General features: G+C 47.8%; 1 protein-coding gene across 5 annotated transcripts in view; it reads right to left on the bottom strand.

The window, feature by feature from the left end:
* ACIN1 (apoptotic chromatin condensation inducer 1) overlaps positions 1 to 16,710 on the bottom strand; it is a 265,672-nt gene that overhangs the window by 34,997 nt on the left and 213,965 nt on the right. For 3 of the 5 annotated variants that reach the window (XM_063913544.1, XM_063913545.1, XM_063913546.1), the window contains one exon: positions 2,233 to 2,353. In XM_063913544.1, the coding sequence (XP_063769614.1) occupies positions 2,233 to 2,353 (121 nt within the window). Of the gene's footprint in view, positions 1 to 731; positions 1,736 to 2,232; positions 2,354 to 16,710 lie in introns of those variants that run through there. The other 2 variants (XM_063913547.1, XM_063913548.1) reach the window with 2 other exon arrangements.

Below are 16,710 nucleotides of genomic sequence, written 5' to 3'. Positions count from 1 at the left end.
TTTACCACAATGACAGAATCAAAACCAATTTTCGTTCATAGGATGATTGAGGATTTAATTGCTTCTGTGCAACAGAACACTCATCTTTCCCTCCAACCTGTTGCTATAAAAGATATCGAATCTGACCACAATGAACGATTTTGCTTTTCTAGCTAGAAAAGCAAGAGTGGACAAAGTTCACATAGCATTCTATATTTGCAAAACTTTCTAGATATTTGTTCATTTAACCACCTGAAAAGGCAAAGAAAATGGATTCTGCCAAAGTATTAAATAAGCGATCATTAACTCATCCCTTCAAATGACCTGTAGAATGCTGCTTTTCACTTAGCAAATCAAAAGCAAAACCAAAAGGAGGCATTAAGAAATGTAATTTGGTCTAATATTAAAATAAATAAATAAATAAATAAATAAATAAATAAATATAGGGGGGGGGGAAACAAAACAAAAAAAAAAAAAGGAAAGAAAAAGGGGGATAAAAAAAGCAAAACAAAAAAAAACAAAAACAAACCAAAACTCAAGACTAAGGAGAGAAATTGAAATAGATAAAAAGAAACCAACGATTAATCAGAGGAGTGATGAACTGTCCTGGTACCCCATGTGTCTCTCCCACGTGGCTCAGGAGTGGCCAGCCGGTGACCCTCCGCTTATTTTGGAATTGGTTTGTCGTGTGTTTTTGGAGAGTGAGATGGGAAGTGGTGAGCGGTGAGGAGGGTGGGTGAGAGAGGAGCCTGCCCATTTAATCCATGGTAAAGGTGATTTTAAAGAGTCTATTTTGTTTAAAGTTCAAAAGAGCTGGGAGTTGCTGAGATTCTCTTATCAGTCAAAAGTCCCCACCATTCCAAATTTAGCATTGCTGATAGAGGCACTGTATGATAAGTGAGACCTTACACACAAACATCAGGTCTGCAGTGAAGACAGACAATGCTAAAAAGCAGGGTCACAAATATTTCTTTCACTCATATATGACACAGACTCCACATGGCTTCAACACAGTTCCAAATTGGAGTAGAATTTAGTTTGCTTTGAAATGTCAAGTTTGTGGAAGTGTCATGAGACCCGAGTCACAGCTGTTCTTCTATATAACAAGAGACTTCTGTTACTGTAAAATGTCTGAAAGTCTTTTACTGTCCAGCTGGTGGGGAGACTCTTGCATTTACAAGCAGTGTGAGAATTGGACTTTGAAGTAATATTGGATGCTCAGCAATGTCTTCATCTCTTGTAGGCCGTATTTGGGCCACGTAGACAACACAGCAGCTTTGATTTATTCAATTTGAAACGAGAGTCCTTTAAAACACCTTATGAGGAGTGATCTTTGATGATGGCAAAGTAGAGGCTTCTTCTGAAACAAGAGCACTTGTGCCATTTCTCATTTCGTGATCTGCAGTGAAGGCTGGTTCTCGATGGTCAGCTAATAGGTGTCACAACACTGAACACTTCACACAAGAAGTTTTTAAGCCTCGAAGTAGCATAATTGAGTTTTATTTGACAAAGTTCCACTTTAGATTTCATGATGTCTGGGGAACTGCTGAGAGGAATAGGAAGCTCACCCAGCCCTCCTGTCTTTATGCTCTTAGCAGCGTCTGTTCGGCACCCTCGGGGCTGCCTGGGTAAAGCTGGGCTCTGACTGGGTGCTGCTTTGCCTGGAAGTCCAGCAGGGTTTTGGTGGAAGCGCTGGGGCGATGGGAGAGGTGTCTTTACGGAGGAAGGAACGGCACACACACTTATACAGGCTTCGCTGGTGGACAAGGGAGGTGGGAGAGAGCAGGGAGCACCTTAAAAAAAAAAATCATCTCCCCCCTCCCATTGAATACCCCAAACTTTGGGACCACTCTTCACAGATACCCACCCATCCACCCCCTTAATGGAGAAGCATTTAACTTTAATGTGCTCACAAAAGGGTAAATTCACAGGGACTTGATCAGTACATTGTAGGGCCATGTTAACATGTTTCATGTGTATTTTGCCCTCAAGGCATTAACATTCTGGTATGAAGTAACCCTTTCCTTACAGCATTAATATATCATGTCTTGGACCTCACACCCCATATCCATATGGGCACATTTCTAAGGCGGAATTTATAGATCCATGTCTGTGGTAGACTGAAGAGTAATATAATTAAAATCACTAATATGGAGACGTGTGGAGTAGGAGATCTAATACATGTGCTCCCCCTCCTGCTTTACCCAGTGTTGGGCCCCTGGTGGTCAGACTGCGGTGGATAGTATCTCTTACCTCTTTCTTCTCATCCACCTCACAGCTCTCTTCCTGGGGTTGGGGTGTTGTAGTCTCTTGGACCTCACCCTCAGCCTGACTTTCCACTGCTTCCATTACTGTGTCCTCTCTCTCCGATGCACTGCAAAAGACAGGAGTGTTAGGGAAAGGTATAAATGTGACAAACAAAAACACGATAAATAATCAGCTCAAAGTATGCTTTCAAAATAAAATAAAAACTGTATTGCACTGCCTTTGTATATAGATTGTGTGCCATTATAAACCTGGTATAGGAATCATGCATAACAGAATTACAGGAAAATGCAACCACCACAGAGCAGATTGCAAGTAGGCCTGACAGGAAAGCAGAGCTGGATCCCTTATAGAAAAGTCCATATACAATTAACCCGTGTTACTAACGAGTTCGCAGGTAACCGAACACATCATGCCTCTGCAAGCACACAGCTGCCGTCTTCCTCTCCATGCCCAGGCTCCGTTCCTCAATAACAAGGCCACGGCAGCCTGGCCGCATCGTCAGCGAGTCCCCCCGCCCCTGCCAGCACGTACACCGCACACACAGCTCCGTATCACATCCGTCTCCCTCCACCAGGTGCCGGTACTAGCACCATCCCCAACCAGCCGCCCTGACACACACACTGCGGCACAGCCAGCCCCCTCCTGCCCGTCACATGGCGCCCAACAAAGGACACCTCTCCCCACAGCAGCAGCGACGGCCCGCGAGCCTGCACCGATTCCCCTTACCAGTCTTTGTTTTCTGATAACATTTCCCTGGCAGCCGGCTGAAAGGAAAGGGGGAGGGGGAAGGTGGGCGGAAAGGAGCCTTTGGAGGTCGAGCAGTGTGGGTGCTGGGAGTGGGAGAAGCGGGGATTGGGGGGGAGAGAGAAAGAAGGAGCAGGAAGACGGTAGACACGGTGTGACTGAGGCAGCGGGGCTCCGGCCTGGTCTCCTTCCTGCAAATGGTTGCTCAATGTCCGGCAGGGGAGCTACACTCAGACATGCTCTGCAGCCATCTTGATGATTACCCAGCAGCCCCGGCGCAGGGAGGAGAAACGGGCGGAGGGGGAGGAAGCTCCCTGGGACAGCGGGAGATGGGGTGGGTGGGGGAGAGACTTCAGCGCTGGCTGCTACTGCGTACTGTGCTGCTGCTCATGTTACACTGGCCGACTCTGCTGACTGGGGAGTAATGATTATATGTGGCGCATACTCAGACCTGTCCTCCTGCTAGTAGCTGCTGTCTCTCTTCTATGCTAGGGTGACATTTGTACATTTGCACCATGAACATATTAAATCAACTTTTTTATTTTATAATTTTCACTAGTCAGGCTGTTTTGGTTCATTAAATTGATCAATAACCACCATATGAGTTTCATAGCTCGGCTATCTATACATGATTAAAATACAATCTTACTGGGTACGAAGTGAAAACATAAAATCACTATATATTCCAATATTTTCATGATTGTCCTGCATGTCCACTGACAGCTAACAGTGGCATGCAATTTGGCCTTCAGTTAATCTTTCACATGGTCCAGTTTGCAGAGCAGCACAATTGTCCAGTGTGGGTACAATTCGGCTAAATACAGGTTGAGTATCCCATATCCAAATATTCCGAAATACGGAATTTTCTGCTGCTGGGTACACTGGGCTCCACAAGGAATGGACAATGGGGTGTAAAGTAGGATCTTGATCCGAGGCACCAACAGGCTCAAGGCTTTGACTGTTCCCAGAATGCATAGCGCCACCTCCTATATCACCCCGCCTCCCTGCACAGGATATCAGTTTTGTAGTTGGTGCTGCAGTAGCAGGCACTTAACAGAGGGGCTGCTCCAAGCTGTCCTAAGAAGAGCTTTTTTTCTGAGGAAAAAAAGTGAAGACTTCAAGGGCAGCAGCAGTGTAACATGTCAGTGGACATTCACGGCTGCAGCACCGGCTCTCCCCAGCAGCGCTGTACACTCCCGAGCCCTGGTTGCCTGGTAACTACAGCAGGAGGCTCCGGTTTTCTTCTTGTCAGGCACACACGACGGGGGCTCTCCGGGATCGTGTGGGCGCGCTTCAGGAGGTGGTAAGTGGCTTCCGCTTGCGGGACCTGGTCTTTATCGCGGTCAGAGGGAGGTGGGCTCCGCGTGCTGGCGGTGGACACTGTGGCAGTACAGGCGATCCCACTAGATCACCAGGGCATGAGACAGGTCAGGTTTTCTCTATAAACTGTTTTATTAGAGCCCACAGTACCCGGTGGTTTTGTCAGCAGGGGGATAGAGCTTGGACCTGAAGCCCCTCCCCCAGCCCCAGGGCGCCATTTTCTGCAAATGTTCCCACCTTGGAGCTGCATATCTGTCTCTCCCTCACTCCCTGGCAGTGTCTGTGGCGCTATTATCCCTCAGCTCACTGTTCCTGGGAATGCTTGGGCAAATCCTCCTATGTAAAGCCGTCTGGTTGTCAGTGCTGTGACTTTACAAGACACTTAAGTATTCTACCTGCGTTTTTTAGTCAGTGTTAGTTAAGAAAGAGTGCACTTAGTCAGGGTTTCCTAGTACAATTACCCGGTGATATACATCCAGTTCTTACTGTGTACTGTTATATCTATTGTTATATAGCTGTGTAAGCTAGTCCAGTGCAGTATTATTGTTCGTAATAACCTCTGCATTGTGCAGACTGTGACTATTTGTGTGTGCATTTGATAGCTGAGTGGTGTCCATTTCGTGTCTTTCACTCAACCTGCTATCCCTATATTCTATTACCTGAGGGGGCTTGGTGCGTCAGGTTTTATCTAATATGGGATTTTCACAAAGATATACTGTATTACGTATTTTTCTCTGTGATTTAGTCACCATATCTCTCCTTTATCTCTGCTAGTGCTGACTACACTGCGCAGGGGTTTGGGCTAAAGGTATTGTGCTGCTGACAAATTGTACTGTGTTACCTGATACTGCAAGTTATATCATGTCTGCTTCTGAGGGTAACGGTTCTGGGGCTGAACACACTGCCGGTGTTGCTGAAGCCACAGATACCTATGAGGAGAATATAGCAGCTTTGGGCTCTGGTTCTGGAGGCTCCTTGCCCCCCAGTGGGACGGTGGCAACGGGGGCAAATAATGACCCACCGTGAGCCGCTTTTTCCACGCTTCTGCATACACTAGTTCATAAACTAACACCCCCTATGGGACCCCCAATGCCGATGCAACCGTTTGTGGTCCCTGCAGCTAACCCGCCGTGAGCGGACGATTTATCTGCTCAAATAAAGAAGTTGAACCCGTCCCTGACTACTAAAAAAAAGTCTGACCGTCGCTCGCCTACGTCCAAGGGGTCCTCTAAGCGAGCGCTTGTCTCCTCACAATCCACTGCTGTCACTGACACCTCGTCGGATGAAGACGGCACTTACACTGACCCCACAGGTTCCGACTCAGATACGGCTGATGGGGAGGGTGGTTCACATGTGGATGTTCCTGATCTGTTGTAAGCTATTAAGTTAATTTTACAGATTACGGATCATCCCGAGCCATCCGTTCTTCCTAAGAAACCAGATAGGTTCAAGCGTCAGAAGGTGATTAAACAAGTTTTACCTCACTCTGACTACCTAATTGATATACGTCAGGAACCCTGGGAAAACCCGCGTACGAAGTTTGTGCTTCAAAAGAAGATGCTGGCTCGCTATCCCCTCGCGCCGGAGCTGTCTAAGAATTGGGTAACGCCTCCTCCAGTGGACTCACATGTGGCTAGGATGGTGGTTTTCTCAGCTCTACCGGTCACCACCGTCACGTCTCTAAAAGAGCTTACGGATAAACGTGTGGTGGGTTGTCTGAAAGCGATTTACACCCTCACGGGTGCTGCACAAAGGCTCACTATTGCAGCTACTTGGGCTGCAGAGGCCATTGAAGCATGGGCCTTGGAGTTAGATGCTGAAATCTCCTCTGACCATGCTAGACAATGCTCGTCTTATATTGTCACAGCTTCTCGTTATATTAAAGAGGCGGCTTCTGATGCCGGTATCCTAGCAGCCAAGGCCTCTACTACGTCAGTCCTGGCTCGCCGGATATTGTGGCTGAGATGCTGGTCTGTGGATCTGGACTCTAGAAAAACTCTGGAGGTACTCCCTTTTAAGGGAGATATTCTGTTTGGGGAGGATTTAAATAAGATTGTGGCTGACTTAGCTACTGCCAAAACTGCCTGCCTGCCAAGTACTGCTCCTTCTGTGTCGAAGGCTAAAGGTACTTCCTTTCGCCCCTTTCGTCCTTCAGGTAAAGCAAAAGGTCAGGCGTACAACAAGCAGGCCCGCACTTCCAAACCTGGTAAGCCTAAGCCCAAAAGAGCCTGGGCGGCCCGTCAGCCAGCTTCCAAGACAGATGAGCCTGCCGCATGACGGGACGGGCCTCCCTCTGGGGGATCCCAGGGTGGGGGGCCGGCTTCTAGGGTATACCCAGGAATGGTTGAAGCCCACTTCAGATGCCTGGGTATGGGAAGTCGTCACTCGAAGTTACACCATAGCCTTCAAAAACCGCCCTACCCTCATCGATTTTGCCAGACAGACGTCCCGTTGGACCAGACAAAGGCAATCACTCTCCATTTGGTGGTACAGACCCTCCTGGATACAGGAGTCGTAGTACAAGTGCCCCTTGTGCAGAGGGGCCAGGGGTACTATTTTCCACTGTGTCTAGTCCCGAAACCGAATGAGTCCTCCCGGCCCATTCTCAACCTCAAGGCATTGAACAGGTTTGTGAAGATTTCCAAGTTCCGTATGGAAACCCTTGCTCTATAGTTCTGGCCTTGGAACCTAGGGACTACATGGTCTCCCTGGACATACAGGATGCTTACCTGCATATTCCTATAGCAGCGTCGCATCAGCAATATCTGAGGTTTGCTATTGGAAACCTCCATTACCAGTTTCAGGCGTTACCTTTTGGTTTAACAACGGCTCCGCGAGTCTTCACAAAAGTCATGGCGGTGATGACGGTGGTACTCCGCCGTCAAGGGGTCAGGATACTGCCGTATTTGGATGACTTGTTAATCCTGGCAAACTCCTCAGAACTTCTCCTGCGTCATCTAGATGTGACGGTCCGGTTTCTGCAAGCCCACGGGTGGCTCATCAACTGGAAGAAGTCATCCCTGATCCCTGCTCAGAGCATGGTGCATCTGGGAGCACTATTGGACACTTACAACCAGCGGTTGTTTCTGTCTCAGGAGAAAGTCCTGAAACTTCAGGACAGGATTCGTTGATTCCTATCTCATCCGCAAGTGTCGATACATTCGGCGATGCAGGTTCTGGGCCTCATGGTGTCAGCATTCGACATGGTGGAGTACGCTCAATTTCACTCTCGCCCTCTCCAGAAGCTGATTCTAGCCAAATGGGATGGCCTGCCTCACCGGATCAGGTCTCAAATGATCTCATTGACTCCGGAGGTCCGTCTGTCGCTGCTCTGGTGGCTCCGAGACCAACAACTGTGCAGGGGCCGTCCGTTCTGGATATCCGACTGGGTCCTGTTGACGACAGATGCCAGTCTAAGAGGTTGGGGTGCGGTGCTGGAGCAACACTCCCTTTTGGGGCGGTGGACCAAGGAGGAGTCCCTCCTCTCGATCAATATTCTGGAGTTGCGGGCGGTCTTCAATGCCTTGAACCTAGCCCAGCATTTAATTCAGAACCGTCCTGTTCCAGTACAGTCGGACAACGCCACCACAGTGGCTTAGATAAATCATCAAGGCGGCATTCGAAGCCGCCTAGCAATGAAGGAAGTCTCACAGATTCTACAGTGGGCAGAACACCATCTACCGGCCATATCGGCAATATTCATTCCGGGAGTCCTGAATTGGGAAGCGGACTCTCTCAGTCGTCAGGACGTGCATGCCGGCGAGTGGGGCCTCCATCCAGAAGTGTTTCAACTCCTAGTGGAAAGGTGGGGCCTTCCAGACGTAGATCTGATGGCGTCTCGACACAATCACAAGGTTCCGGTCTTCGGAGCAAGGACAAGGGATCCTCAAGCAGCATTCGTGGATGCGCTGGCGGTACCGTGGAGGTTTCGGCTGCCGTACATGTTCCCTCAGGTGTCACTCCTGCCCAGGGTAATTCGGAAGTTCAAGCAAGAAAAAGGAATTCTGCTTCTCATAGCTCCAGCGTGGCCCAGACGGCACTGGTTCTCAGACCTGCAAGGCCTATCGTCAGAGCGTCCAATTCTACTTCCACAACGCCCAGACCTCCTCGTTCAGGGCCCATGTGTCTACCAGGACCTAGCCCGGCTATCTTTGACGGCGTGGCTCTTGAAGCTTCCGTCTTAAGGGCTAAAGGGTTTTCTGAGGCAGTCATTCAAACATTGTTGGGGGCCCGGAAACCGGCTTCGGCTCGGATTTACTACAGGGTCTGGCATTCTTACTTTGTTTGGTGCACATCTAACGATTATGACGCTTCCAAGTTTAGTATAGCCAAGTTATTGGCTTTTCTCCAGCAGGGCCTGGACTTAGTCCTGCGTCTGGCCTCCCTCAAGGTTCAAATATCTGCCTTGTCGGTGTGGTTTCAGTGAAAAATTGCGACCTTACCTGATGTGCATACCTTTACTCAGGGCGTGTTGCGTATCCAACCTCCCTATGTCCCGCCTGTGGCTCCTTGGGACTTGTCGGTGGTTTTGGAGGCATTACAAGAGTCTCCGTTTGAACCTCTTGGTTCAGCTGACCTTAAGTGGCTTTCCCTTAAGGTGGTGTTTCTGCTGACTATTGCTTCTTCTAGAAGGGTGTTGGATTTGGGTGCCTTGTCCTGTAGTTCCCCATATCTGATATTTCACTGTGACCCAGCGGTTCTTAGGACTCGTCCCGACTATCTACCTAAGGTGGTTTCTTCGTTCCACCTTAATCAGGAGATTGTAGTTCCGGCACTTGTTTCTCCTGATCTGTCTCCCAAAGGGCGGTCTTTGGATGTGGTACGGGCTCTCCGTATCTATGTGAAGAGAACTGCTCCAATTAGGAAATCTGATTCTTTTTGTTGTGTTTGGGTTTCATAAACGGGGCTGGCCTGCTCACAAGCAAACTCTGACCAGATGGATTAGAATGGTGATTGCACATGCTTATGTGAAGGCTGGTCTCTCTGCTCCTGATCACTTTATGGCCCATTCTACTCGGTCTGTTGGACCTTCTTGGGCGGCCCAACGTGGTGCGACCCTTGAACAATTGTGCAAGACGGCTACGTGGTCCTCTGTGAACACATTCATAAGGTTCTATGCCTTTGATACTGCCGCTTCCCAGGATGCTTCCTTTGGACGCCGGGTTCTTGTGCCCGCCACAGTGCGTCCCCTCCCATAAGGAACTGCTTTAGGACATCCCCATTGTCCATTCCTTGTGGAGCCCAGTGTACCCCGCAGCAGAAAACGAGTTTTATGGTAAGAACTTACCTATGTTAAAACTCTTTCTGCGAGGTACACTGGGCGCTCACCCTGACGCACTTAGCTTCTTTGGGTTGGTATGGCATTAGCCGCTGACACGTCTCCTGTCGTGAGAATGTGGTGTTGTGGCTACTAACCGTTGTCGTCTCTTTTCCTGCTACTGCATTGGACTGGTTAGCTAAAAACTGAGATCCTGTGCAGGGAGGCGGGGTGATATAGGAGGCGGCGCTATGCATTCTGGGAACAGTCAAAGCTTTGAGCCTGTTGGTGCCTCGGATCAAGATCCTACTCTACACCCCATTGTCCATTCCTTGTGGAGCCCAGTGTACCTCGCAGAAAGAGTTTTAACAAAGGTAAGTTCTTACCATAAAACTCATTTTTTGAGTGAGACTGAGATAGTGAAACCTTTGTTTTCTGATAGCTCAATGTACACACACTTTGTTTAATACACAAAGTTATAAAAAATATTGTATTAGATGACTTTCAGGCTGTGTGTATAAGGTGTATATGAAACAAATGAATTGTGTGAATGTACACACACTTTGTTAAATGCACAAAGTTATTAAAAATAATGGCTAAAATTACCTTCAGGCTGTATGTATATGAAACATAAATGCATTCTGTGCTTAGACTTGGGTGCCATCGCCATGATATCTCATTACGGTATGCAATTATTCCAAAATACGGAAAAATCCAATATCCAAAATACTTCTGGTTCCAAGTATTTTGGATAAGGGACACTCAACCTGTGCTAGGTTCGAGATGGCGGCAGTCAGAATACTGACCAAGGCATCACGATGTTGAGAATCCCGACAGAAGGAAGGTAAGTATACTTGCGCTTACCCAATGCCACTCTAATCCCCCCCCCCCCCCCCCCCCGTGTCAGGATGCCGGCATCTGCATTTGGGATGCTGACCACCAGGAACCTGACTTGATCCCCTCACCATATCCGTCATTAAATTGTACATTAATTTATTCAAAAGGAGCTAAATTAGGGGTAGATTTATTAAAATGCAGTTTACGTTCCTTATCTGCAAGGACCCACTTCACTGCATTATCGTGGTGAAGCGGGTCCTCTTTTCCGGTGTATTTACTGAGCTTGCTGTCTTCGTTATGGGAGTGCGTTATCTAACTCTTCTGGTGATACGCGTCCTCCCATAATTTCCGTCTCCCTCGGCCGCAGTTGTCCGTTGTGCGCCGTACAATCACTCCCAGTGTACCTTGTGGGAGTAATGCTGGAGCATGCGCAGTTTGTTTTGCCGGACTTAGCCCACTGTAGGCAAACAAAGTTTATTGAACTAACGAACACACACACAAAAAAGAGGAACTGCTTGGAGACCTGCAGCACCAGATCTGGGAGGCGAAGAGGGAGAAGGTAGGAGTGATAAACGTTCAGCCACACCGAACATTCATACGTTAGGAAGCTGATCGGTGCTCTATCTAACAGATACAAGTGTCGAAAAGGCAGCGGCTGTATACCGCCCCAGCCTTCAATAGCGCATCGCCGGGTTCATACATCAGGGGATGCGCTATCTGCGGCACATAACGTGTGCAGATAACGCATTAGCCCATAAAGAAATATCATAAATCTACCCCTCAATCCTCACTGTAAGCATAAACACATTTGATTGCCATTTAACTGCTGCGCTTGCACATAGTGGCTAACTCATACGCGTAGTCAGTGCATAATTACTCAGCTATGCAAATATCAAAACAGTGACCACATCAGAGATGAAGCCCAGTGTCGGTTTCCGAGATGCTGCAGGAGAGGGATGATAAGATCCCCCTCCTCCAAATGTACCTTCATAAGCATAAGGCGGTTTACGCAATCTGATGATGACATACCACCAATGGGACCAAACTCCGAAAAGCCTCATTTTTTTAGAGTCTGGTACATATGGGGCAGCTGTAGTACCTATTGATAATAACGGGGACTATGGTCTGCAGTAGTTAGCCTTGTAATCAAAATGTGTAGCGCCTCAACCAATTATATAGTTAAAAAATCCAACTCATATCAAACTCATGTAGTTAGCCTTAGGTTATTCTTACATAGCAGTGATACATACATTTATGTATAAACTGAAAAACCTACTTGAAAATGTACCCAATTCCTTAAAACCTTACACTGACTTTAAATGAAATCATGGGTCAATATCATTATTGCTTACTTACACACTAGATCCATTTGGAAGAAAAATAATCTATAGCTCAGAACAGAGTTTCCCAAACTCCAGCATTACAGTCCAGGTACTAAGGCTTTGTCACAACTGAGGGCCTGAGCTGACGGGAGGCAGCCTCAGTTGTAGGGGCTGAGATGTACCGGAACCTGGGAGGTTGTATCAGACCCCTGGACATGTAAGTAACATGAATAATAACTGCCCGAAGGCGTGACCACGACAACTTGGATAAAAGTCAATGATGTTTATTATGACAACTCCGCAACACAGCAGCAGTAAAAGAAAACGTAAAAGTCAGCAAATAATAAATACAGTTCCTGGGTACTACAGGATGGCAGGAGCCACAGGGCACTGGTAGTGTGAGATAGTTCTTATGATCTTCTAGATGGAAAGTCCTTACCAGGCCCGACTGTAGCAATGGAGATAACCCAGGATTGTGCCAGCTGGTGTTCCAGGAAAAGCTGGGTTGCTGAAGGTAAAACAGCTGCTGTGGATACTGGCTGGAACCAGACTGTTGTTAGCACGGAGTGGATACTGGCTGGAACCAGTTAAATAATAGATGAACCTGGGAGCGATGAAATATGAACTGAAACGTAAATCAACTTTCGTGCAGAGTGAGATTAGCTCATCTAACTTAGAAGGTAAGTCTCTGGTAGCTAACTCATCTTTAATAAGCTCAGATAAGGCATGCCAGAATGCAGCATACAGGGCCTCGTCGTTCCATGCCAGTTCGGATGCCAGGATCTGGAACTGTATCAGATATTGTCCTACAGTACGTGACCCCTGGCGTAAACGGAGAATCTCGGATGAAGCTGAGGTTACCCGGCCTGGCTCGTCGAAGATGCGCCTGAATGTTGACACGAATGCAGTGTAAGAAGATAGCAGGGTGTCGGACCTCTCCCATAACGGTGATGCCCAGTCAAGGGCGGAGCCACTGAGAAGAGAGATAATGTAGGCAATTTTTGTACGGTCACTGGGAAAATTGCCAGGTTGTAGCTCAAACTGAATCTCACACTGGTTGAGAAATCCCCTGCAGAATCTTGGAGATCCGTCAAATTTTGCTGGCGTTGAAAGATGAAGACGTGGAGCAGAAATGGGTAAGGTGGGTGGGGTTATAGCTGGAGTCACTGTGGTTGACGCACCAGATGCGCCTGATCCACGGAGAGTTGTCTGAATCCCATCCAGCCGAGTAGAGAGATCCTGGAGACAGCGGATGATGTGGCCCTGTGCAGCCTCCTGATGTTCTAGTCGGGCTGCCAGTTCTTGCATCGGCCTGGCCGCTTGATCCTGGTCTCCGGCTGGATTCATTAGGTCAGTGCTTACTGTCACAACTGAGGGCCTGAGCTGACGGGAGGCAGCCTCAGTTGTAGGGGCTGAGATGTACCGGAACCTGGGAGGTTGTATCAGACCCCTGGACATGTAAGTAACATGAATAATAACTGCCCGAAGGCGTGACCACGACAACTTGGATAAAAGTCAATGATGTTTATTATGACAACTCCGCAACACAGCAGCAGTAAAAGAAAACGTAAAAGTCAGCAAATAATAAATACAGTTCCTGGGTACTACAGGATGGCAGGAGCCACAGGGCACTGGTAGTGTGAGATAGTTCTTATGATCTTCTAGATGGAAAGTCCTTACCAGGCCCGACTGTAGCAATGGAGATAACCCAGGATTGTGCCAGCTGGTGTTCCAGGAAAAGCTGGGTTGCTGAAGGTAAAACAGCTGCTGTGGATACTGGCTGGAACCAGACTGTTGTTAGCACGGAGTGGATACTGGCTGGAACCAGTTAAATAATAGATGAACTTGGGAGCGATGAAATATGAACTGAAATGTAGAACTTGAGAGCGGAGAAATAATAATACCGGTGGAGAGTGGTAAAGTGTAGAAAGGACACCGGCCCTTTAAGGGAAGCTGTACTCTGCTGAAAGCTGAGCTGGAAGCAGGTAATGTTGTAGCTGGAAACAGATGAATCCACAATGGATTGGAGAGTCAGGCTACACCGCAGGTGGAATGCTGGTGCGGGTCTCTATGGTGGAAGTCTTGAGACAGGAGCTGGAACCTGGAAGACAATCACAGGAGAGAGACAAACAGGAACTAGGTTTGACAACCAAAGCACTGACGCCTTCCTTGCTCAGGCACAGTGTATTTATACCTGCAGCAAGGAAGGGATTGGCTAGGCAATTATGCAGATTAACAATACTGACAACAGATTGGAGGAAATGATCAGCTGACAGAATCCAAGATGGCTGCGCCCATGCAGACACTTGGAGGGAAGTTTGGTTTGTAATCCATGTGGTAATGAAAACAGTAATGGCGGCGCCGGCCACTGGAGACAGGAGACGCCAGGCTGACAAGTGCACATCCAACCACGCGGACACAGCGGAGGCCGCGGCTGACGTAATCGCCACTCTGACACTCTGCATGCAGAAGCTCAGGGACGGCGGCGGAGGCCGCGGGAGACGCCATGCCAGATGTAATAAGGCGTTACTGTGACAGCGTCTCAGAGAGACAGGAGAGGATGCAGGAATGTGAACATTAGGATAACAGATGGGATCCGGTCCTGGAGCGCTGAGCCAGCCTTAGGAGGCATCTGATGGGTAAGAAATGGCGTCCAGATACCCGGATCGTGACAGGCTTGCTTGAGTTCAGATGGATTGCAGTTAACAAGCCGGCTGTCGGGAGCCCTGCGTTCAGGATATAGACGCCAAAATCCCGACAGCCGGAATACTTGCACAACAGGGCTATTCCCACTTGTGGATTTCCACGACACCCATAGAGGGAATAGACCCTGAGCCAGCAAGGGGACGCTTAGCGTTTGCCCTGCTGCCGACATTCTGGCGGACGGGATGCCGCTGTTGAGATATCGACAGCCGGCATCCCGTCTGCCAGCAAATCATATGTATTCCATTCAGATGGTTAAATAAAATTGACTGAGGTACTAATTAATTCCCCCTTCAGAGTAGCAGAAATATCCTGGTTTATTGCACGTAAATACGTAGCAACCCAGGAGTTTGCTTAGTCTAAAAGGGGCCGGGAAAAATAATCCGGGTTGAGCGAACCAGCATTTTAAACTTTGGTAGGTACAAAGGTTGTACCTGGGACCTACCGAGGTTGTGGTGCGGTGTAAGCAGGTATGCTGTGTCAATGTGACCTGGGACATGTTTACAGCATAGGAAGAGTAGGCGCTAGGAGATGATCTCATCTCTCAGAACCGGCGCTGCACACGTAAACAGTAACGTCGCCGAACCTGCCGCCAGTCTGAAAGTGGTCTCAACCAGGTTGTATCCAGGTTGAAACAGTCTACAAAGTCCTGGGTACGACCTGGCATTTCAATCTGAAAGGTGTAGAAGCCAAGCATGGATATCCTTAAAACTTGGACTGAAATGGCGGAGTTTGGGAAACAATTCTGGGACCATGAAGGGCATAGAATAGCCTCATATAGCCATAATCAGGTCACAGATTGAAGCACCAGTTTACATGTGTCATCATAGTCTTAAAATCCATTACCACAACCAGAAAAGTAATTGATTATAGGATGACTGTGTGTCTGCTTGCGTAGCCATCTATCACAACAGCTAACCCCATCCTTAAATGCCCTGCATAATAGTGCTCTGGTAGGGATCCTTTCCCCAGGAGCCCGCTTTGTGTTTACCACAGACACACTGCTTACTAATTGCCAGGACACCTGTTGATCATTTGGCATTGCTTGGCTCTTTCCTACTACATTGCTGGGGTGCCCACCAAATATATATTATTAGTAAAGGAAGTTATTTAGTAAAAGTGAATTTTAAAACTAGAACCCCTCACCTGAACGTGGGGTTAGTGACTTGATAATGGAACACTTGCTATGTGAGGTCTTCCTCCATATATTTAAACACTTTGTAGTCTTGGATTGTTGTCCTTGCTAATGACATTTTTAATTATTCTCTAGCAGATTGTGGGTGGGAGACTAGGCAAGAAAAAGGCTATGATGTAGATAAAAACGTGGTTTTACTCCATCACTGAAAGCCTAAAAAAAAATAAGAGTGATTAATAGACAGCTTATGCTGGCCATACACTGAGATAATTGGTTTTTCTGCGTGTTGGTGAGAATATACTATGTCAGATCCAAACACCAATTATTTGCATGCCCGACAGAGTGAATATTGGTGCTTGGTCGCGGCCATACAATGCAATTAGTTGCTCGGGCCAATGTAATTGCACAATGTACAGTGCATTTGGAAAGTATTCACAGCGCTTCACTTTTTTCACATTTTGTTATGTTACAGCATTATTCCACAATGGAATAAAATAATTTTTTGTCAAAATTCTACACACAATACCCCACAATAACAACGTGGGAAGCGTCGGTGCACAGCCATTTTCAGATCTCTCCAGAGATGTTCAATCGGATTGAAGTCTGAGCTCTGGCTGGGCCACTCAAGGACATTTAGAGTTGTCCTGAAGCCACTCCTTTGATATCTTGGCTGTGTGCTTAGGGTCGTTGTCCTGCTGAAAGATGAACAGTCGCACCATTCTAGAGCAGGTTTTAATCCAGGATGTCGCTGTACATAGCTGCATTCATCTTTCCCTCTATCCTGACTAGTCTCCCAGTTCCTGCCACTGAAAAACATCCCCACAGCATGATGCTGCTGCCACCACCATGCTTCACCGTAGGGATGGATGGTATTGACCTGGTGATGAGCGGTGGCTGGTTTCCTCCAAACATGACACCTAGCACTCACCTCAAAGGGTTCAATCTTTGTATCATCAGACCAGAGAATTTTGTTTCTCATGGTCTGAGTGTCCTTCAGGTGCATTTTGGCAAACTCCAAGCGGGCTGCCATGTGCTTTTTACTAAGGACTGGCTTCCGTCTGGGCACTTTATCATACAGGCCAGAGATGGTTGTCCTTCTGGAAGGTTCTGCTCTCTCCACAGAGGAATGCTGTAGCTCTGACAGA

The sequence above is a fragment of the Pseudophryne corroboree genome, chromosome 1, assembly GCF_028390025.1.
Source record: "Pseudophryne corroboree isolate aPseCor3 chromosome 1, aPseCor3.hap2, whole genome shotgun sequence".
Lineage (NCBI taxonomy): Eukaryota > Metazoa > Chordata > Amphibia > Anura > Myobatrachidae > Pseudophryne > Pseudophryne corroboree.
This window is presented reverse-complemented; position numbering and strand designations above follow the sequence as displayed.